This window comes from Neovison vison, chromosome 2 (genome assembly GCF_020171115.1).
Source record: "Neovison vison isolate M4711 chromosome 2, ASM_NN_V1, whole genome shotgun sequence".
Lineage (NCBI taxonomy): Eukaryota > Metazoa > Chordata > Mammalia > Carnivora > Mustelidae > Neogale > Neogale vison.
The window spans coordinates 76595828-76619438 of record NC_058092.1 but is presented as its reverse complement, the minus strand read 5'-3'; the positions used below and the strand labels follow the sequence as shown (position 1 = coordinate 76619438).

At 42.6% G+C, this 23611-nt stretch overlaps 1 protein-coding gene, 1 non-coding gene and 1 pseudogene across 2 annotated transcripts; all 3 read left to right on the top strand.

The window, feature by feature from the left end:
• Window positions 1–9854, top strand: part of LOC122899144 — a 28354-nt pseudogene extending 18500 nt beyond the window's left edge.
• A 6143-nt stretch (window positions 9855–15997) lies between these two features.
• LOC122901399 lies at window positions 15998–16219 on the top strand. Its single transcript, XR_006383475.1, has one exon. It is a non-coding gene; the product is annotated as a small nucleolar RNA U3 (small nucleolar RNA).
• Window positions 16220–20204: 3985 nt separating this feature from the next.
• LOC122898759 (protein mago nashi homolog) lies at window positions 20205–20779 on the top strand. The gene has a single exon (XM_044236447.1). It carries the CDS (start codon window positions 20230–20232, stop codon window positions 20668–20670), a length of 441 nt encoding a protein of 146 aa, XP_044092382.1. The 5' UTR covers window positions 20205–20229; the 3' UTR covers window positions 20671–20779.
• Window positions 20780–23611: the final 2832 nt, after the last annotated feature.

Sequence of the window (23611 nt, the reverse complement as noted above, 5' to 3'; positions counted from 1 at the left end):
TACCTCAAGGAAAGACTTCCCTCAGGAGAATATATTTCTACTCATCTCGATCTTACAAAAGGGAAGATAATCTGATATACTACCCAGAACTCGTTTTTGTACTCTTGCCTCTTTTTTCTCTCTCTCTCCAATCTTTCCTTTTCTGTTTTTTTTTTTTCAACAATAATTCTTTTTAAAGTTAACATGCATCATTTTTATTGTGTTTAGACTTTAGGGAGGAGCCACTCCCTGACTACTTTGTACCTGTTTTAACATGAAGTTTAATGCTAGAATATAAGTGCCCCAAGGGTTTAAATTAGGGGCACTTCAAAAGGCAGCTGGCTCTGCAGTGTGGGGTACAATTGTCTAAATAAATGTGATTCAGTATGCATTTGTGCTAAGACCTAGACCTTCCCAACCAGGTACATTCTGACTCGAAGCAGACTGTAGAAAACATCTACAATCTTTCAAAACTAAGGTAGAAATGTTCAAGCCCCTATTTTTGGTTGCCAGGGAGATAGGGTAATGAACAAATCAGTTAGGGATGCGTATAGTAGCAATAAGAACAACAGTGCGGGGAACTAGCTAAAACGCTGAAGAATGAAAGGCTCGGTAGCCTCTCAAACAAAGTCAGGGCATAAGCAGGTCCAACATAAGCCATGAGAGAACCAGGCCCTTTCTTTACAATTCGGCATCCTTAGCAAGTGGCTTTCCTCCCTGTGATCACAAGATGGCGGCTGCATTTCCAGTTCAAACATTCAGATTCAAGGCAAGAAGAAAGCAGGCATGAACAAAGGAAAAAAACAAAGGAAAAAACAAGTGCCAGGTGAATCTGCCCTTTTAAAAAAGTTCTCTCAGGGCGCATGGGTGCCTCAGTTGGTTAAGCATCTGACTCTTGATCTCAGCTCGGGTCTTGATCTCAGGATCAGGAGTTCAAGCCCAGCGTTGAGCTCCACACTGGGCAAGGAGCCAACTTAGAAAAAAAAAAAAAAATTCTTCCTTTGGGGCACCTCGCTGGCTCACCCAGTAGAGCATGCATGCAACTCTTGACGTTAGGGTTGTAAGTTCAAGGCCTACGTAGGGGAGAGTACTTAAAAATAAAATCCTTTTTTTTTTTTTTTAAGATTTTACTTATTTATTTGACAGAGAGAAAGGGAGACCACAAGTAGGCAGAGAAGCAGGCAGAGGGGGAGGTGGAAGCAGGCTCCCTGCTGAGCAGAGAGCCTGGGGGCTCGATCCCAGGACCTTGGGATCATGACCTGACCCAAAGGCAGAGCTTAACCTACTGAGTCACCCAGGCATCCCAGAATCTTTTTTTAAAAAGAAAAAATAACAAAAAAAAAATAATTAAAAAATTCTTTCTGAAAGCTTACTCAGGAGGCGCCTGGGTGGCTCAGTGGGTTAAGACGCTGCCTTCGGCTCAGGTCATGATCTCAAGGGCCTGGGGTTGAGTCCCCGTGTCGGGCTCTCTGCTCAGCGGGGAGTCTGCTTCCCTCTCTCTCTCTCTGCCTGCCTCTCTGTCTACTTGTGATCTCTCTCTGTCAAATAAATAAATAAAATCTTTAAAAAAAAAAAGAAAGCTTACTCAGTAATTTCTGCTTATTGGCCAGAACTAGGCCACATGACCGACCATCCCAACAAGGGACTCTGGGTAAATAAATCTGTTTGTTTCTGGCTTGTATAGCAGAGGACAATAGGAAGAAGGCTTTCCATAAGCCAACCTCCAGTGTCTAACAAGGAAGGAATAGTAAAGGAAAGGAAGTGCCCTAAAGTCACCCACTGAGATGGAATTTCCTAGGTTTATGCTCTAAGGTGAATGTCCCTTTCAAGAGAAGACTTTGAAAATAGTTCTCTGGTTAGTGCCCAGTGTTGTATCTGGACAACTTGTAGATGACCAGGCAGAGAAATTTGCCTGCTCAGAAAGTCTATGGGAAGAAAGGTACTGTCTGAGCTGGAAATGGTCTGACTGAAGAAAGTTTCACACACATCTGCTTGGCTAACTGCTACCTGATTCTTCAAGTTCCAGTAAGTATAGCAATTCATCCAGAAAGCCTACCTTGATTTCTTACACCAAATAATATGCTTTTGTGAAATGTCCCAGACAACCTTGAAGTCATCTCTCACATCTCTCTCTCTCTCGTTTGTAAGTCTTGTTTGATATCCTCTTTTCCCACTAGCTACGGAAGTTCTAAGAGGATAGAGTCTATATCTGTCATGTTCATTGATACTTCCCAAGCACTTAGCACATGGAGTATAGAATAGATCCTCAGTAAATTTTTATTACATGGAATTAAACTGATCTGACCCTCCTACTAATATGCTGTGCTCCTCTATAAGTTATCACATTTATAATAATATAGTACTTGTGGGATTATTTAAGTAAACTCTACCCCTAACATGGGTAGAACTCACAACCCTGAGATCAAGAATCTTGTGCTCTCCCAACTGAGCCAACCAGCTACCCCATGATTATTTGTTTAAAACCTGTTTTCCCACTAATCTATTAGCCCTACGAGAACAAGGGTTGATTCACTGATGTATCTCCAGCATCTTTCATATTGCCTGATATACAGGTATGGGTATATTTGTTCCATAATATTCTTGTTGAATGAATGAATGAATGATTACTTAAGATATGCAACCCCTCTGACTCTCAGTTTCCTAATCTGTAATAATAACTACTTGTAAGTTACCATGATGATTAAGTACCTGTCATGTCTAGAACCCAAAAATATTAATTCCTTTCCTCCCCATTGTGAACCCATAGCCTGAATCTCCAGGGTTTGCCTTAAGGATGAAAAAAAGGGAAAAGGCAATTCGAGGAACTTATCTGGGATTTGGCCCCAGGAACTTCAATCTGCAAAAGGTCTGTGACAGGAGGGAGAGGGTGTGTAAGTCTACTAAACCTGCCTACCACAGATTGCGTGTCTTAAGGACAGAAATTTGTTTCCTTGTAGTTCTAAGGCTAGAAGTCCAAGATCAAGGTGTCGGCAGCACGAGTTTCTTCTGAGGTTTCTCTCCTTGGCTTGTAGATGACTGTCGTCTCCCCATGTCTTCATCTGGTCTTCCCTCTGTGTATGTCTGTGTCCTCACCTCACTTATAGGGACACCTGTCACATTGGATTGAGGTCCATCCTAATGATGTCATCTAACCTTAATTACCACTTCAAGGGCCCTATCTATAAATACAGTCACGTTCTGAGGTGCTAGGGGTTAGGGCTTCAACATATAAACTAGGGAGGACACAGTTCAGCCCATAACAAGGAGCAATGGAAAATCTACTACTACTCTTCTCTCACTTCTTTTTTTTTTTTTTAAAGATTTTATTTATTTATTTAACAGAGAGAGAGAGAGAGAGAGATCATAAGTTGACAGAGAGGCAGGCAGAGAGAGAGGGGGAAGCAGGCATCCCGCTAAGCGGAGAGCCCAGCGCAGGGCTCTATCCTAGGACCCAGAGATCATGACCCGAGCCAAAGGCAGAGGCCTAACCCACTGAGCCACCCAGGTGCCCCTCTTCTCTCACTTCTAAAAATGACTCATACACCATCCTCTGGTGGAGGTAAGTAAGTTTTAAAATGCAGGAAACTTTAGCCTTAACACAAATTGCTTCATGAAGTGGAATGCTTTCTGACTGTGTGCCATCAGTGACACAGATGAGAGAGGAGAGACAAGAATGAGAAATGAGTAATTTCGCTTATAAGTTGCTCCTGGGAAGGGCAGAGGTACATAGGTCAACGGATAATGGTAAATACAATTTATGAGACATTTAGTATGTGTCATGCTAAGAATGAGTTGCATTACTCTATTTCTTCTACTTATTCCTAACTCAATGCAGACGATATGCTGTCATTATTCTCATTTTACAGTGAAGGGAGCATAAACAGAGGATGATTAGCTCAGAGCTGGGGTTCAAATCAGAGTTGGTCTGAGTCCAGAGCCCACACTGCTGCTGTCTGGGGACAGTTTTCCACATGAGGACATAGAGAGCACTAGAACGGGAGTGTCAAAGAGAGGTAAGAGGGCAGCAGAAACAAACTTGTCCTGCTCTGTGATTTTGCAAGAATAAAAATTATAATTGTGTGCATTTATCTGGACATGTGTGCTGGAGGCCACCCTACTAGGAATATAGTTGTCAAATGCCCCAGGATTTACCCTCCCACCCCCACACAGCAGCCCAGTCCCAGAGGTGCAACTCTTATCTATGTGGGAAGGGCTGAACTCAGCCCTGGGTGTTTCCCATTCTGGATAGCCTGTGGAAACAGATCCTGTTCTTAAACTCCTTCATGACTCAGGGCTTTCTCTATGGCAGGTTCTCCACCCCATCAGACCTAATACTCCTTTCTTACAACAAATCTTTTGTAACCCTTCCTTTGCCATCACAGAATTAAATTCTTAGATAATATAACCTGTTCACATAATTTCTGGAAAAAATAATAACACTATCAGGGTGCCTGTGTGACTCAGTGGGTTAAGCCTCTATCTTTGGCTCAGGTCATGATCCCAGGGTCCTAGGATCGAGCTCTGCGTTGGGCTCTCTGCTCAGCAGGGAGCCTGCTTCATCCTCTCTCTGCCTGCTTCTCAGTCTACTTGTGATCTTTGTCAAATAAATAAATAAAATCTTTAAAAAATAATAATAATAACAACACTATCTAGGATGACCAACAGTTCTGGTTTACTTGGGACTGGAGAACTTTCTGGGGCACTTGATTTTCAGCTTAATTCTTAATTATAATATATAAAAGAAATAAAATAATTAAAAATAAATTAACATGCATTAGAAGCCTTTGCTTGGGCCATGTTCCATTAGAATACCCACCAAATAATGAGTTGCTTACACTTACTTACAATGAATGAGTTAAGAAATAAGAGAATGCAGGGCACCTGGGTGGCTCAGTGCACTAAGCCTCTGTCTTCAGCTCAGGTCATGACCTCAGGGTCCTGGGATGGAGCCCTGCATTGGGCTCCCTGCTTGGGGATCCTGCTTCCTTCCCTCTCTATCTGCCTGCCTCTCTGCCCACTTGTGATCTGTCAAATAAATAAATAAAATCTTAAAAAAAAAAAAAAAAAAAGAGGTGGGGTCAGTAACCGCTCACATTCTTAGCTTCAAATACCCAGGAACATTATGTATTTTCATTCTCCCCAGGGGGATCTGAGCAACTAATTTACAAAGAAGTGAAATAGGAGTAGAGCTAAAGCCAAGGGCTAAGAAGGTGGTAACCTAGTACATGGGGGTGCAAAGAAGTGTTAAAAAGACTGCCAGGACAATGCAGCGGCCAGAGGCCCATCCGGAGGACCAGTTAAGTACCCAAGACTGCCTTAAAGCCAGAAGCTGTGGAGACCATGTTTGTCTATCATAGACTTTGAGAAGCCACTAGGGAACTCAAATTTATGAACAAATACATATGGTGTACTTTCTATATGCAAATCAAAGGATGGAAATTAAATGACTATTTCCAGCTGATCTTGTCCCTGGATTTTTCTGAGGAGATCGGAGGGCCCTGTTTTTTCATGATGTTTGGATCCCTGGATCTTTGCAGACTCTGGGTTACCAAAGAGCTGCTGCTTGAGAGAAAAGCCCAATCAAACGGGGTGCGGAGTTTCTTAATCCTTTCAAACTTTGTTTTTCTCTGCCCCACCCCAACCCCGTAAGGATTTACATGCAGGGAATATCACTGTGGGAACAGATGCTAGAAAGAGCAAGAAGTTTGGAGTCAGGTGGACACAGGTTTGAAATCTACCCACCAATGATAATTAACAAAGACCTTAGGTAATCTACATAACTTGCCTACACTTCAGTTCCCCACTTTTCTAATGAAGTTAATAATACTTCTGCTACAGGGCTCATATACGGACTAAGTAAAATTCCAATGTATAGAGAATGTTTAGCACACCTTTCTGGGGTTGCAGATCAAGTATTTATTTACTCACCCTTAGTGGAAGGGTGACAATTACCTCAGAGTGGGGGAACATGATGAGGGTTCCTGTAGAAAATAGCAAAGCAGAGACAGGAAGGAGGATACAAAAGTGACTAAGGCAGGAAGAGGTCACAGCTGAGTTATCAAGTAGGCTAAAATTACCTTGATTCATAATTGGTACTAGGGGGCCCTGGTACAGCTCAGTGACGGGGCTTGGGTTTTGTATTCAGAAAACCTGGCTTCTCGAGAAGGCACTTCACTTCTCAGCCTCCTTACAGGTAAAATGGCATTAATAATATCTGGCTTATTGTGAAAATATACTGAGATATAGGAAGAAAGGCCCCTGGCTCCCAGCACAACTCTTATACTCTTAGTAGCTCCCTTTAACCAGTGGGGAGCTGCTGAGCCAGTGTCTGAACAGGTAGGGCCAATGAACTTCACTTATTTATTAGCATTTCAGCCAGGATAGACCAGATTATGCTGTGGTTAGAAGTTACCCTAAAATTTCAGTGGCTTAAATATGAAGATTTCTTTCTTTCTTTTTTTTTTTTTTTTTAAGTAGACTCCACACCCAACATGGGACTTGAACTCACGACCCTGAGATCCAAAGTCATAAGCTCCACGGACTGAGCCAACCAAACACCCTGGAGATTTATCTATCTATCTATTTATTTATTTAAAGATTTTATTTATTTGTCAGAGAGAGAGAGAGAGAGAGCAAGAGTGAGAGAGAACACAAGCAAGGGGACTGGCAGGCAGAGAGGGAGAAGCAAGGTCCCTGCTGAGCAAGGAGCCCGAGGCAGGACTGGATGCCAGGACTCTGGGATCATGACCTGAGCTGAAGGCAGAGGCTTAGTTGACTGAGCCACCCAGGGAAGATTTATTTCTTATTTGTATCTTATTTACCCTACTTCCTAGCATGGTCAGGTGGGGGCCCTATTCCATACCATTGTCGTATTTATCCCAGGTCCCAGGCTGACAAAGCAGCCACTAGCTGGAATACGGCTGGTTGCTATGACAAGAAAAAGATAAGAAAGGGAAGCATCCTGACTTCCAAAGTTTCCATTCCAATTTCCCTGGCCAAAGCGAGGCACATGGTGATACCTTCAAGTGGGTGGGAAAGTACAACCCACCATATGTCAGGAAGGAAAGAGAACAAGAATATTTGTGAACAGCCTTAATGACTACTGTAGTTAAGGAGCAAAGACTTCAGAACGATTTAATTATCTCTTTTCCCAGAGAAAGACTTGCCATGAATTTTCTTGTTGGGAATTGGCACGTTACCAAGGATATGTTTTTCTTTTCTTGATGAAAATAAATTATTAGCAAATAATCTTGCTGAGTTGTTGCACTTTTTGCAATATTTTCAGTTGCTATGCCCACTGCTGGGGTTAACTACACTAAGTGAATTTCTGGAGGCTTCTTTATTGTAGTCAAGAAGATGGCCTTTTCATCATCCATGGATCTCTTCCTCTTGCCCATGTAATACAGGTGTCGCTCCTTTATATTTTTCCTAATCATATTTTGAAACCCCAAATTTCTGACAGCATCAAAAACATTGAACACTCTGTCAGAAACCATGGATTTGCAAAGGCCTGTGTTTTTACATGTATTTCCCACTAAGCGTTGACTCTCTTATGACTCAGAAGTGTGGGAAAATAATGCTCCCTTCCCACTTTATAACACATGGGTATTTCTCAGATCCTTCTTCTCTAGGAAGGCTTCCTAAAACGTGGGAGGTATCTTAGTTCGCTACTGCTGCGTAACAAGTGACCCCAATGCTTGTAGTGTAAAAGAACAATAAGCATTGCTATTTCCTACAATTTTTGTGAGTCATAAATTCGGAAGTAACGGAGCTAGAAATTTTGGATCAAGGTCGCTGGGAAGTTGCAGTTAAGATGTCTGCCAGGGCTGCAGTTATCTAAAGACTGATCTGAGGCTAAAGGTCTGCTTCCAAGACACAGCCAAAGATCCAGTCCCACATGACTTCCCAGACTCACTCAATATGGCTGGAAATTTGGTGTTGGCTGTGGGCAGCAGGTCTCAATTTTTCCCTACACATGGCCTTTCCACAAAGCTGTTTGGGTCCTTTCCCCTGTGTAAGTGAGCCAAGAGAGGCAAAGACTGAAGCTGTACTATTTTTTATGACTAAAACTCAAACTCACACACAGTCACTTGCACAGTGTTCTAGCCCACATACAGGGTAACATGGAGGGCATTATACACAGTGTGAATACCAGGAGGTAAGGATTATTGGAGGCTGGCTTGGAGGCTGGCTATCACAGGAAGTAAGGCAAGAATTCTTTCAATTCACTTGAAGTCCACTCCAGATATAGAAATAAAAATTACAAATAAGTTCTAAGAAGGCAAAAACTTTTTTTTTCTTTTTGTGGTGCTTACCCTTTTGGACATGACCGAACATACTAGATTCTCGATAAAAGTTGGTGTAATGAGTAGATAAGACAAGAAATCAGGAAAACTTTAAAGTCTCTCAGTAAAACATTGTAAATACTATATTTTTTTGGTTTCGAGTAAGGCAGGCAAATGCCTGGGATATGTGGTATACGATGCATTAGCACAATGTAGATACCAAATAAACACTGAGGAAATAAGATTCACTAAGTCTACTCCAGGTTGGCCCAAATTCATGAACTTTTAGAAGTATGAGTTCATCAGGAAGGCAAAGTAGCACGTGTAATAGACTTGGAAGAAAAAAAAAATCAGGCAAAGTCAGATGAGAACCCATCCTTTAACCTCAGTAGGGCCCCAGTCTCCCTACTTAAAAAAGCGGAGGTTTGTACTAAATGATATCAAAGGCAATTCTAGCATGAACGTTCTGACATTTCTTGACCTCAATTTAAATTTCACTATACATTTAAAGGTAGGCCTGGGTTTGCTTAAAGTCTGTGGGGTCAATTATTAAGTCTATTTGTATAAAAATTCCAGAAGCGGGGCACCTGGGTGGCTCAGTGCGTTGGGCCTCTGCCTTCAGCTCAGGTCATGATCTCCGGGTCCTGGGATCAAGCCCCGCATCGAGCTCTCTGCTCAACGAGGAGCCTGCTTCCCTCTCTCTCTCTCTCTCTCTGCCTCTCTGCCTGCTTGTGATCTCTCTGTCAAATAAATAAAATCTTAAAAAAAAAAAAGAAAATTCCAGAAGCTTCCTGGGAAAGAATTTACTCTAATGGAAGTGAGAGTGTGGTTCAGAAAACAATTTCTTAAAATTTGGAAGGGAGGGGTGCCTGGATAGCTCAGTCGTTAAGTGTCTATCTTTGGCTCAGGTCATGAACCATGGTCCTGGGATCCACCCCCGCATGGGGGCTACCTGCTCATCAGGAAGCCTGCTTCTCCCCCTCCCACTTCCCCTGCTTGTGTTCCCTCTCTTGCTGTGTTTCTCTTTGTCAAATAAATAAATAAAATCTTAAAAACAACAACAACAACAACACAAAATTGGAAGGGAAAGGTGATTTTAGAATCAGCCTCATCTACGTAGCAAATTATCTAATATTGTAGCATATATTCACTCACGTTCATGTACCTAAGAGATGGGCTAAAATTAAAGCAGATGTATTAAAATCTGCAGCAGGTTTTTCACGTATCACCTAAAGCTGAACATAACACTCTAAGAGTGGTTGGACCACAAAGAAAGAGAATGCAAACATTCCCTTACCTGGGTTTTAGAAAGCTAGAAGTTTATTTGCGGGTTGCGGGGGATGTGCACTTTGTCACCTCTTGATTCACAGTGATCCAGTAATAATCAAAACTTCACACAGTGTACTCACCACATCTTCACCTGGACTTTGCAGTAAACATCCTCTTGTTAGAATCATCCCATTGTTCTAAGTCCAGGTGTCTTTGGATCCCGCTTTTTTCTGCCTCTTAGGCGTGGTGGTGTTTCAGCTAATGTCCCCAGACTCCTCCTGCTACTCCCTCCGGTTTGATCTCTTGTTGCATCAGCCATAAGCCACAGGAGCCCCCTGGCATAGCTCACACAAGTCAGCCTCCACAGAGAGCAGGGTGGACAGTGAAGAATGGATCTGAAGGAACAAGGGCAAGATATTCAGCACAAGTGGACTTTTCTGGGTCATTAATGAAAATGTAGAAACATCCAGCACTATGAATGGAAATCTCTTGCATAACCACTAGAAATGTTGCATTGAATATTGATCTATTACTCTGAAACACACGTATGGTGTAATATCACCATATGGTGATGTATAGTATAATATCCGTATGGTGAAATATCACAAGGAATATTCTCTTTTGGGGTGTCTTTTTTTTAATGTATTTCTTTTTTTTTTCTTTTTTTCTTTTTTTTTAATGTATTTGACAGAGAGAGATCACAAGCAGGCAGAGAGAAGGAAGCAGGCTCCCCACTGAGCAGAGAGCCCGATGCCAGGGCTGGATCCCAGGACCCTGGGATAATGACCTAAGCCGAAGGCAGAGGCCTTAACCCACTGAGCCACCCAGGCGCCCCGGGGTGTCTTTTTTAATTTTAATTTTTATTTTAAGTAGGCTCCACACCCAACATGGCGTTTGAACTCATGAGCCCAAGATCAAGAGTTGCATTCTTGGGGCGCCTGGGTGGCTCAGTGGTTAAGCCTCTGCCTTCAGCTTGGATCCTGATCCCAGGGTTCTGGGATCAGGCCCCACATCAGTTCCCTGCTCAGCAGAAAGTCTGTTTCTCCCTCTCTCTCTCTCCTCTCCTCTGCTCATACTCTCTCTCAAATAAATAAAAATAAACATCTTTGTAAAAGTTGTATGAGGGGCATCTGGGTGGCTTAGTGGTTAAACCTCTGTCTTCGGCTCAGGTCATGATCTCAGGGTCCTGGGAGGCTCAAGCTCTCTGCTCGGCAGGGAGCTTGCTTCCCCCTCTTTCTCTGCCTGCCTCTCTGCCTACTTGTGATCTTTCTGTCAAATAATACATAAAATCTTAAAAAAAAAAGAGTTGCATTCTCTACCCACTGAGCCAGCCAGGTGCCCCTAAAAGGAATATTCTTAACACATTAATACCTCCATCTCCTAGGACTGTCTTTTTAAAAGTTGTATTAAGACATAATTCACTGGGGCGCCTGGGTGGCTCAGTGGGTTAAGCCGCTGCCTTCGGCTCAGGTCATGATCTCAGGTTCCTGGGATCGAGTCCCGCATCGGGCTCTCTGCTCAGCAGGGAGCCTGCTTCCTCCTCTCTCTCTCTCTGCCTGCCTCTCTGCCTACTTGTGATCTCTCTCTGTCAAACAAATAAAAATAAAATCTTAAAAAAAATAAAAATAATAAAAAAAGACATAATTCACTAATTCAGTGTATAAATCAATGGATTTTGGTCCATTCACAGCGATGCAACCATCACAACATTCAATTTTTGAACATTTTCATCAAATGATGAAACATTTCCCCAAAGAAATGTCATGTTCATTATCATTCACCCTTCATTCCTCCTCAAACACCCCCAGCCTCTGGCAACCACTAATCTCCTTTCTGTCTCTACAGATTTGCCTATTCTGGACATTTCACATAAATAGAATTATACAAAATGTGGTTTTTTTTATGTTTGGCTTCTTCCACTAAGCATACTGTCTTCAAGGTTCAGCCATGTTGCAGTATATATCAGGGATTCATTTCTTTTTACTGCCAAGTGATAGCTTAGGAACATTCACGTGCAAGTTTCTGTGTGATCATACATTTTCCTTTCTCCTGGGTAGATGCCTAGAAGTAGAATTGCTCCACTCATATGGATCACATGGTAACTCTGTGTTTAACCTTTTCAGGAACTGCCAGACTGCTTTCCAAAGTGGCTGCACCATTTTACATGTCTACAAGCAGTGTACAGTGTTTCCATTTCTACATATCCTTGCCAACACCTGTTACTTGTCATTTTCATGATGGCCATCCTAGTGTATGTGTAGTATCTCCTTGTAGCTGAGTTTGCATCTCTGATTGCTAAAGACGCTGAGCATCTTCTTGCACTTACTTCTTGTTAGCATATCTTCTTTAAGGATGTGTCTATTTGGGGCACATGGCTAGCTCAGAGGAACACGAGACTCTTGATTTGGGGGTCATGAGTTCAAGCCCCATGTTGGGTGTAGAGATTGCTTAAGTAAATAAAGTTTTTAAAAAATGTCCATTCAGGTCTGCTGCCCATTTAAAAAAATTAGGTTATGTGATTTTTATTATTGAATTGTAAGGGTTCTTTACATATTTTAGATATATGTCTCTTATATGTATGGTTTCCAAAACTTTCTCCCATGGTGTGGGTTCTCATTTCACTTTGTTGATGGTATCCTTTGAAGCACAAAGTTTTTAATTTTGATGACGTCCAAATAATCTTTTTTTTTTCTTTTATTTTTTTGCATGTACTTTTGGAGTTACATTCTAGTGCTGTTTTGAAAGCTACTTTTACTTAGCTTCCTGTTCAGGTTTAGAAAAATAGTTCTGATTTCCCTTTCCTTCTCTGAGTTACTTAGAATAGTAGAAGCTAATATTTACTAAGCACTTACTATGTGCCAGGTTTTTGTCAAGAGTTCAGACAGCTTGGGTAACCAGCCCAGGGCCCCAGGGCTAGTAGGGATGAATCCGATCTGATTCTGGAGCCCATACTTCACTGTCCTACTAAACGTATCTTCCTCATCTTGACATTTGTCTCATTTTTGCAGGAGAAAAAAAACAGTGTATCTGCTGTTGGTGTTGGACAAGCTACTCTGTCCATGTTCTTTGTTCCCTTCCCTTCCCTTCCCTTCCCTGAGATGAGTCCTCTGCCCCACCCTTCCTAGGACTGCCAGAATCTACAAAATCTCCAACACACACACATACTTGTCCAAAAAGGCAAAACAACACCCTCGTTCATGACACAGAATAGCAAGTCCCTGATGCCACAAGGCAGCTGCCCTTACCCTTTCCTTTAGTTGTGATAGTGTCTCGGGTCTGACGTCCAGGAGCAGCTCTGACACTCCTTGGAAGTGAATTCCACTTGGGGTTGCCTGGGAACTCGAACTGAAAGCCTCCGAGTTTCAAACAGGTCAACCCTCAATGCCAAGTCTTACCGCATGGAGGAATCAATGACAGAAGCAAGTCAGAGGAGCCCCTCAGTTCTTCCTCCCACTCTGATGATATTGATGTTTAGATTTCTGCTTTAGGTTTTCTACATAAATGAGCTCAGAAGGATGTAACAGGAGGCCACAAGCATCTTCCCCCACACCCTGTCCCCTTTCCCACTATATCTAATTGCCTATGGAAGCCATTTGGAACTTCTTCAGAATGTCTCTCAGACTCAGCCTCACTCTCCTGCTTCAGCCTTCTTGCCACTGCACCGTTCAGGTCCTTCTGGTCACTCAGGTGAACGAACTGGAATCATTTCAAAGTCCCTTCTTCAATCTAATTGAAATGAAATAAACTATCTCTTCATGGTTGTTTTCCTCAGTAGATTATGAGATCTCTATGGTCAGAGACCAAAGAATTAATTTCCCCAGAAAGAAGCTTAGGGTCTACCATCTAAAGGCGTTTCATTAGGGGCACCTGTGTGGCTCAGTCAGTTAAGTGTCTGCCTTCGGCTCAGGTCATGATCCCAGGGTCATGAAATCGAGCTCCACATCAGGCTCCCTGCTCAGCAGGGAGTGTGCTTCTCCCTCTCCCTCTGTTTCTGCCCCTGCTTGTGCTCTCTCTGGATCTATCATAAATAAATAAATAAATAAATCTTTTTTTTTTTTTTTTAACGTGGAGCATTTAATTAGCATTTATAGAAAGAATACTCGTGCCATAATGTGCCCAGCATCTATAGTCATGATTAACTGTCACATGAACTATGAAATATGTGGGCTTTGCTAACGTTTGAAGAGGGAGACCAAGCCAAAGTAGACATCTTGTCTGATAATTTGCGGGGGCAGGCTGCTGGCTTGTAAACTCCCTTTTATCTTAGTTAGGGGAGAGTCTGGAGTGGGTCTCTGTTAGACCCATCTCTACCCAGGTTCACCTGGCAAGTTAGTTGTGTTTCCTAAACACATCCACACCCAATTTTGTGGGCCTAAACACCCCCTGAACACTGACGAAAGTGTAACCATAAAAGTTCTGTGAGGGCTGCAAAATCATTCTTAGTAGGAGAACCAGTAATGATATCCTGTCTTAGTAACCTGTTCGCTATGACCTTGTGGGGAAAGGTGGAGATGAGCAGATAGGACAGGGGCCCACACTGAGCCTTTGGGACCTATATACCACATGGATGTGCCTCCCCAGGCCTCTGTCATCCTCCTCACATCTTCTTTCTAAGTTGCCTAGGTAACACCCCCATCCCTTTGCCACAGAAAACTGCTCCCATTCTTTACAAGAGGAAGCAGTCCTAAGTTGCTGCTGTCTCTTCTTAAGTGCAAAATTAATGCCTTGGGCTTCAGCTGTATGCTTAATGGAAGACTTCCTCTGCCCAGCCTGCTGCTAGCTCTCACACAGAACAAACATGGGCCGGACGTGTAGTAGAACACATGGGGACCCTCAATGCTTCTCCCCTCCTAGGCAGTGAAGTCTGCAGACAGAGGCAAGTTTCATCCTGAATTACCTAAGGACAGATGTCTCTCCGTGGTCAGTATTACTCATCTTCCAAAGATAATGCAGGCCAGTAACACAGGAGCAAAGTATTTTTCAGGCACTAACATGTTTTTCACCTGGCCCTATGATGAAAACTTTGGCATTATTGTGGTAAAGTAGTTTTTGTTTCCTTCCTGGATTTATTTCATCACAAAAGTCCCTTGTTAGTTGAGGATATTTGTTTACTTCCTATGATAGAATTTGTTGATCCCCAAATCTCTCCCCAGATGGAGCGGGGGCGGGGAGGATCACTTTTTATCCTGCCACAGCAGTAAATAAAAACTTAAAAGTTCGCCTGTAGAAGTAGCAAGATAATTGCAAAGGGAATGTTTATGGATTCAGGGCCTTGATCTATGAAGCGTCCTTCAGAAACTGACATCTTCAATTTCAAAGGAAATTGTGAGATTCCTAACCAACATGTGTCTCTTTGCCTAGGGGCTAGACTTGTCCCCCTCCATTTCCAGCTCACTATCAGCAAGATGAAAGAAACCAATCTAAGATTTCTAGAAGATTCTTGGAATTCAATGTAATTCAATTAATATTAACATCTACTGAGTATCTGCTATGTGCAGTATTGGGTGATAAAAATGCAATTCTGTACCATTCAGGTAGAAATTCCCATGGTTTCTATAACCTGCTTTGAGAAAGGTTGACACAAACAGTATTATTTCTTTTGCCTTGTCAACCTAACAGCAAAGGAAGAAAACATTTTCCCAAAATGATTTATCCTAAAAACCCTGAGCCCTACAGGGGATTCTCATGGGATAGGTCACTGGGGTTTACAGAAAAGCATTCCAAATTCCTTCTATGCTTTCCTTCACTAGTGACTTCACTTAACCTTGACAGTGACAAAGAAACTTCTTGAAGGAAAAATAACTTTAAAAGAAAAAAAAAAAAAAAAAGGATTTGAACAATAATTCAATCTTAACATTCTTCCAGCAGGAAATATATGAGTATTTTAATGGTACCAGAAAATGTATTAAAAGAGGCTCAACTGGAAAAAGAAAACGTAACTTTTTCTTAAACTCTTTCAAATGACAGAAATTATTCATGGGAATCCAAAAAGGAGCAGTCTCTGAGGGTAAAACACTGCTATTTTACTGGTGGGTCTTTAGAAATACCCTAACTTTCCATTCATCCCTGTTCTAAGAAATCAACTTCCATGGGAAAATTCCAGGCTTAGGCAAAAGAGTCTATTTAACTTACATGATAATGCAAAATATTGTCTGCCAGAGAACTTCCATCACCTATCAGGGTAGCCGCTGCTTCTCTCTTTTTCTTTAAAACGATACATTACTGGGGTGCCTGGGTGGCTCAGTGGGTTGGGCCTCTGCCTTTGGCTCAGGTCAGGATCTCAGAGTCCTGGGATCAAGCCCAGCTTTGGGCTCTCTGCTCCGGCGGGGAGCCTGCTTCCCCCTCTTTCTCTGCCTGCCTCTCTGCCTACTTGTGATTTCCGTCTGTCAAATAAATAAATAAAATGTTTTTAAAAAATAAGAATAAAATGATACATTACCAAATGTTTCTGAATTTTCAGATGCAAGATCATATTTTCAGGCATCATTTCTATAGTTCCTAGAGAAGTTTCCCTGATCATGTAGAGCACTGGAAACCATGGGGAAAAGAGGTAGTGTTCTCTCTTGAGGGTTAAACTGTCTCTTAGTGTTGCTTCTGCCACCAACATTCTTTTTTTTCTTCTTCTTCTTTTTTTAAGATTTTTATTTTCATTTATTTGACAGAGAAAGAAAGAGAGCACAAGCAGGCAAGAGCAGCAGAGGGAGAGGGAGAAGCAGTCTCCCCACTGAGCAGGGAGCCCAAGGTGGGGCTCAATCCCAGGACCCTGGGATCATGAGCTGAGCTGAAGGCAGACGCTTAACAACTGAGCCACCCAGGAGCCCCTACCACTGACATCCATCACTGATGATCTTTCTTCTCTTCCTTTGTGAGAGGGAGGAGGAGAGTGGCTTTGTGAGAGAGAGCACCCTGAGTGGCTAAGAAGGTAGAAATAAGGAAAGAGAGAGAAAGAGAGAGAAGGAAGGAAGGAAGGAAGGAGAAAGAAAAAGGAAGGAAAAGGAAGGAAGTAAGGAAGGAGAGAGGAAAGGAGAGAGAGAGAAAGAGAGAAAGGAGGGAGGGAGGGAAGGAATTCTCAGTTGCATTGGCCCTTCTGCCTTGATTCTAATGTCAGATTCTAAATGAAATTTACACCAGTACGCACACAAACAGAGGCTGTATTTTATTTTTTTAAAGATTTTATTTATTCACTTGACAGGCAGAGATCACAGGTAGGCAGAGAGGCAGGCAGAGAGAGATGAAGGGAAGCAGGCTCCCCGCCGAGCAGAGAAGCCAGATGCGGGGCTCAATCCCAGGACCCTGAGATCATGACCCAAGCCAAAGGCAGAAGTTTAACCCACTGAGCCACCCACGCACCCCCAAACAGAGGCTTTAGAAGTAAGAATCATTCTAGATGATTTTCCCTTTTCAATTTACCAAAAATACAAGTTTTGATTTTCTTTTTTTTTTTTTTAAAGATTTTATTTATTTATTTGACAGACAGAAATCACAAGTAGGCAGGCAGAGAGAGAGAGGAGGAAGCAGGCTCCCCGCCGAGCAGAGAGTCCGATGCGGGGCTCGATCCCAGAACCCTGGGACCATGACCCGAGCCGAAGGCAGAGGCTTTAACCCACTGAGCCACCCAGGTGCCCCAAGTTTTGATTTTCTTGTTTTTGCTTTGGGTTTACATCTGAGGACATGGTGTCACCTGGTATTTATTGATCAGAACATAAATCCAGTTGGCTTCCTTAATTCCCTTTTCCATTTCCCCTATATCTTATTCAGGCACTTGTCCTTAGGCTCTGCCACTATATCACCATCCAAGCCGACTCCTGCTCCCAATGTCCATTGCTGTAGTCCAGGTCCCAGCCAGCAACATCTCACATGAGGACTGCCACTCTGGTTTCCTAAAATCCCTTCTCCTTCTACTCTTGCTACCCGCTCCCCTAAAATGCATTATTGCCATAGTTATCAGGTTTATCTCCAAGAGCTTAAATCCGATCATGGTACTTGATGTGGGAAACAAAAGCATAAGAAAAATTATTATGTTTCCTTACTACCTACAGCCCATTGACAAGTCTTTGAAACAGGCAGAGAGACTTTCCTCCAGGGACACAACTGCCTCAATATTGATACTTTGCTAAGCCAAAAGACAATCTTAGCCCAAACCCCAGGATCCTGTAAGCCTGTTTTAACATACAAAAACTGCTTCAAAAACTTTCTTTATCTCTATCACCCACTCCACACCCACACCAAGATACATGTTGGCAATCATCCCCCAAGCATACGATGCATTGATAAAAACATCTGAAGGGTCTCATGACTCAGCTTTTATTAGGCAGTAATAAATGACCTTTTCCCATCACTAGCTAGCCCCCTCAAGGTCCCGGAAACTTTGTTTCCAAAATTCCTTAGAGACTTACACTATCCCTAACCTCCTCCCAACTTGAAAGTATGTAATGGGCCACTTCTCAGGACCCCAGTACAACTCTTTCTGCCCACAGGTCCTATGCCTGTGCTTTAATAAAACCACCTTTTTGCACCAAAGATATCTCAAGAGTTCTTTCTTCGCCGTCAGCCTCAAACCCTAACGTCTTTCCTATACCATTACTCTTCACCCCCTTGACATCTTCTGTGTCTCCCATCACACTAAAATAAAATGAGACTTTCTGGCCAGAAGGCCCTGCATGATTTGGCCTACTTCTTTGACCTTCTTGTGTATTCCTCTCCCTTACTCACTGCTCCTAGCCTCTATCAAACAGTATTTCTCTAACCCAAACGTCAAACTTTTTCTCACCTCCGCACCTATGCAAATGCTGTTTATTCTTTCTGGAGCTCTCTTTAGATTCTTCTCATTGTCCTTTCTACCCCACAAGTGCTTCAAGGACTAGCACCAGAGGGATCACTTGGGACCTTATAAGAAAGAATCCCACTCTTAATCTCACAAAACAAACTGAGGGTTGCTGGGGGGAGGGGGGTTGGGGGAAAAGGGATTGGGGGAAAGGGGGTTGGGTTATGGACACTGGAGAGGGTATGTGCTATGGTGAGTACTGTGAAGTGTGTAAACCTGGTGATTCACAGACCTGTACCCCGGGGGATAAAAATATATTATATGTTTATAAAAAATAAAAAATTAAAAAAAAAAAAAAAAAGAAAAGAAAGAATCCCAGGCACAACCCCCACCTACTAAATTATAATCTGCACTCAAACCACTTGATTCATATGCAAATTATAGTTAGAGAAGGTCTAGTTTATTACCTCCTCTGAAAGGCTTAGCTGACCCTCGATCCAAATTAGCTTCCCAGATCACTTGCTATTACACTTTGTATTTGTTTTTTGTTTTTCTTTTTTTAAGATTGTATTTATTTGACAGACAGAGATCACAAGTAGGCAGAGAGGCAGCCAGAGAGAGAGGGTAGGGGGAAGCAGGCTCCCTGCTGAGCAGAGAGCCCCCACGGGGCTTGATCCCAGGACCCTGAGATCATGACCTGAACTGAAGGCAGAGGCTTTAACCCACTGAGCCACCCAGGCACCCCTGTATTTTTTTTTTTTTCTGATGGCAGTTAACTTTATTTTTTTAAAGATTTATTTCAGAGAGAGAGAGTAGGGTGGGGAGGGACAGAGGGAGAGACATAGGCTCTGCCACTATATCACCATCCAAGCCGACTACTGCTCCCGAGGGAGAGAAAGAAAGAATCCCAACCAGACTTCCCACTGAGCACGCCCAACGTAGGGCTCGGTCCCATGACCCTGAGATCATGACCTGAGCTGAAACCAAGAGTCAGATGCTTAGCTGACTGAGCCACCCAGATGCGCTGGCAGTTACCTTTAGAAGAAAATATTTGTTAACTAATACCTTTATTGGTTTTTCTCCACCAGAGTGTAAGCTCTCTGAAAAGCAGGGGCCATGTTTATGTTGTCCCCTACTGTTTTCCCACCTAGCCTATCTCATCAATACATATTTGATAGATAAATGAATATTCAAATACAACTTAAATCTGAAGGAGGGAAGGACAGAAAGGAGGAAAAGAAGGAGGGAGGGAGGGAAGGAGAGAAAGATGGCTGGCCTTGGAAGACGGCAGGATAATAAATGAAATGGATTGCAAAGGACTGCCAAGAATAGGATCACAGAGGTAAGACAAGATTTCAGTGGGCTTCCAGTGTGGTGTACATTCTAGAGCGTCTAGAACACTGAAGATGGACGCTTTTTATTCCCTATTGTACTGTCAGGAATATATCACCAATTAAGAGTCATTAAGAAGGAAAAAAGTATGTTAACAACATGTGTATAGTGAAAAACCTCTGTCCCATGTTTCTACTTTTTCTCACACGACAATTATGTTTATGATGCCTCTGAGACCAGATGTGTGTCCCCTCGCCCCCAACATCAAGCAATTCTGTAACACCAGCTGGGTGTCCTACAAGTTATCTCAATTCTGACATCTACCTGAAGATGGCATCAGATCAGGGAAAAGGCTCAGTCCCATGGGACTGCCCCCCATTTCAAATGCCAATTTTATATAGTAGGGTCACCAGGATACCCACAACTTCTGTTTTATGTAACTAAAATTAGAGGTCTCCATGACCTCAACCCCGTGGATTTGATTATTAGCAGAACAGCTTATAGAACTCAAGGAACTACATACATTTACCAGTTTATTAAAAGATGTGATAAGGTGTGGCTTGCTGGTGAAGTTTCGTCTCGGTTCCCTCCTTATGAACCATGGAGAGTGACTTTTATCTGCGTTACTACGTGGGTCACAAGGGCAAATTCGGCCACGAGTTCCTGGAGTTTGAGTTCCGACCCGACGGGAAATTGAGATATGCCAACAACAGCAATTACAAAAATGATGTCATGATCAGAAAAGAGGCTTATGTACATAAAAGTGTAATGGAGGAACTGAAGAGAATAATTGATGATAGTGAAATTACCAAAGAGGATGATGCCTTGTGGCCTCCCCCTGACCGAGTGGGCCGGCAGGAGCTTGAAATTGTCATTGGAGATGAACACATATCTTTCACAACATCAAAAATTGGTTCTCTTATTGATGTCAATCAATCCAAGGATCCAGAAGGCTTACGAGTATTTTATTATCTTGTCCAGGACCTGAAGTGTTTGGTCTTCAGTCTTATTGTATTACACTTCAAGATTAAGCCAATCTAGATTGAAAACTGGTGTGGACACAAGGGGGGTTGGGAGTACCTGTTTTTAATTACCATTATCAGGAAGTCTTTGTGTATATCAGGGCAATATTTTTTTTTTATAAACCATAAATGACTGTCTTTAATAAATATATAGCCAAATGCATTTTTTGTTATTTTATAAAGACCTAAACATGTGGAAAAAAAAAAAAAAAAGATGTGATAAAGGGGGAGTCTGGGTGGCTCAGTGGGTTAAAGCCTCTGCCTTCGGCTCAGGTCATGATCCCAAGGTCCATGGATCAAGCCCCACGTTGGGCTCTAAGCTCAGCGGGAAGCCTGCTTCCCCCCTCTCTCTGCCTGCCTCTCTGCCTACTTGTGATCTCTGTCTGTCAAATAAATAAATAAAATCTTAAAAAAAAAAAAAAAGATGTGATAAAGGATACATATGAACAGCCAGATGAAGATGTACATAGGATACTGTCAGGGAGGGTTCCAAGTGCTTCATCCTCCCAAATAGGTGAAGGTGTTCACCAGCGTGGAAGCTTCCCAAAGCCTATACTATTGAGACTTTATGGAGACTTCCTCATGTTAAGTGCATTTCTATTGAGAGTCAAATTGGGTAATTAAACATCGGAAGTTTGTGCCTTGCAAACAGTAGGCAATCAATACTTACTGAATGAATTAAGAAAAAAATGGTTCCTTTTCCTCATCTCTTGCAGGATGGGTAACTCTATAAACAAATGTTAACACTCTCCTGGCCAAAGATAGAGGCTGTGTGGTGAGAACATTGGGGAGCACAGTTGGAAGGGAGTATGTTAGAGCTCCTTGAGAAAACCATCCCTCCCCTTGGTGTGCAGAGCAAGGAACAAGGAAGGCCTGCTTGGAGAGTGCAAGAGCTGGGGGCTGGCTCGGTGGCTCAGTCATTAGAGCATGAGTCTCTTCATCTCGGGGTTCTACATTTGTGCACCCCATTGAGTGTAGAGGTTACTTAAAAACAAAGTCTTCCTTCTGATATGAGGAATTTGAGAGGTAGGGTGGGGAATTGTGGGAGGTAGGGAAGGCAAAAATGAAACAAGATGGGATCAGGAGGGAGACAAACCATAAAAGACTCTTAATCTCACAAAACAAACTGAGGGGGTAGCAATTTTGCCCACCTCCTTCAAAAAAGGAGTGTGGGGGTGGAGGGTAGGGAGAGGGTGGCTGGGTTATGGACATTGGGGAGGGTATGTGCTATGGTGAGTGCTGTGAAATGTGTAAGCCTGATGATTCACAGACCTGTATCCCTGGGGCAAATAATACATTATATGTTAATAAAAATAACTAAAAAAAAAGTCTTTAAAAAAAGAAAAAAAAAAGAATGCAAGAGTTATTTAGTCACACCACACCCGCCTAGTTTAATGCTCTGCTATTGCCTTCTGAGGTTTTTAATAATTTTATCTTTGAACTTGAATTTTATACACTGACGGGACCAGGAGCATGTGTGTGAGTGGAGAAGATAGGTATGAGTGTCTCCTTGTCTTTGCTGATCCATTTGCATGTCACATTCTTGATGTCCCATGAGCACAGCGTTACCAGGGATCTCCACAGTGCCGGGAGTTCAGTACTCCTCAAGGCAAGGACAAGGTAAGTGAGTTCTGTCTGTGAAGAGGGGGTGGGCATCCAGAGTCCTGAGAGCACTGGCTCCCCAGTTGAATCAGAACTTGATTTGAATGCAGAAAGAAAGTGATGGGGCTCTAAATGTAAAGAATGTTAGTTACTTAACAAATGACTCCTATCATATCCTTTCTTATTCATGTTACTTCCCTGAATTAGCCAACCACCTGTGCAAAATATGATAACATAGAAAGAAAGGGAAAGATGAAAACCCAAAGTTGTTCCTATTTTCAAGTCTTTTCTTCCTCATCAGTAACCAAAGGCAGTATTGATGGAATGTGTGTGTGTGTGTGTGTGTGTGTGATGAAATCCAAACATTGAGTTAGTTTTGTCTGGCACTTCCACTCTCCTGGTAGAGAACCAAACCTGCATGTCTGTCTGAGCCACGAGATAGAAACTATTTGGCATGTAAGTTTAATAATACTCTTATATTGGTCTTTAAAATGTACCTTGAAGGAGGTGAGCAAAATGGGTGAAGGGAAGTAGGAGACACAGGCTTTCAGTTATGGAATGAAGAAGTCATGGGGATGAAAGGCACAGCATAGGGAATAGAGCCTGTGTTACTGGAATAGTGCTGTCTGCTGTCAGATGGGAGCTACCCTTGTCACGATCACAATATAACGTACAGACTTGTCAAGTCACCATGTTGGACGCCTGAAACTAACGTAACAGGTGTGTCAACTATACCTCAACTGAAAAAAGAAAGAGAAAAGGTCATTGCATAATATAAAGATGAAGGGTACATTGTATGATCATGATCTAACATTGTAATTTAGAATGACATTAAGTAGCAAATAAAAAACACCATCACAGGGCGCCTGGGTGGCTCAGTGGGTTAAGCCGCTGCCTTCGGCTCAGGTCATGATCTCAGGGTCCTGGGATCGAGGCCCGCATTGGGCTCTCTGCTCAGCAGGGAGCCTGCTTCCTCCTCTCTCTCTGCCTGCCTCTGCCTGCTTGTGATCTCTGTCAAATAAATAAATAAATAAATAAATCTTTAAAAAAGAAAAAACACCATCACAGGTTAAGAGGAAGAAGGAGGCAGAAAGGAGAAAACTTCCTACTTTAAAAATGACTGCTTTTACTCTAACCTCTAACTCGCTTCTGGCTATGGTCTGCGAGCTTTCTCTCAAGGGGCTTTTCTTAAAGGAGATGATGACCTTCCTCTCTGCCCTCTAAACCACCATGAACTATTTGAATATACAGAGTTGAGTACTTTCTCCCATCTGCTGCGATTTCCCCTTGAGGTGAAGGTGTCCTCATTAACCAAAGCTTCTCTGAATGGAATAGCAGCTCAAAGCTTGGAAGGCAAC

Excerpts from the sequence above, each read along its gene's own strand:
- LOC122898759 (XM_044236447.1), top strand. The coding sequence starts at position 20,230 with ATGGAGAGTGACTTTTATCTGCGTTACTACGTGGGTCACAAGGGCAAA.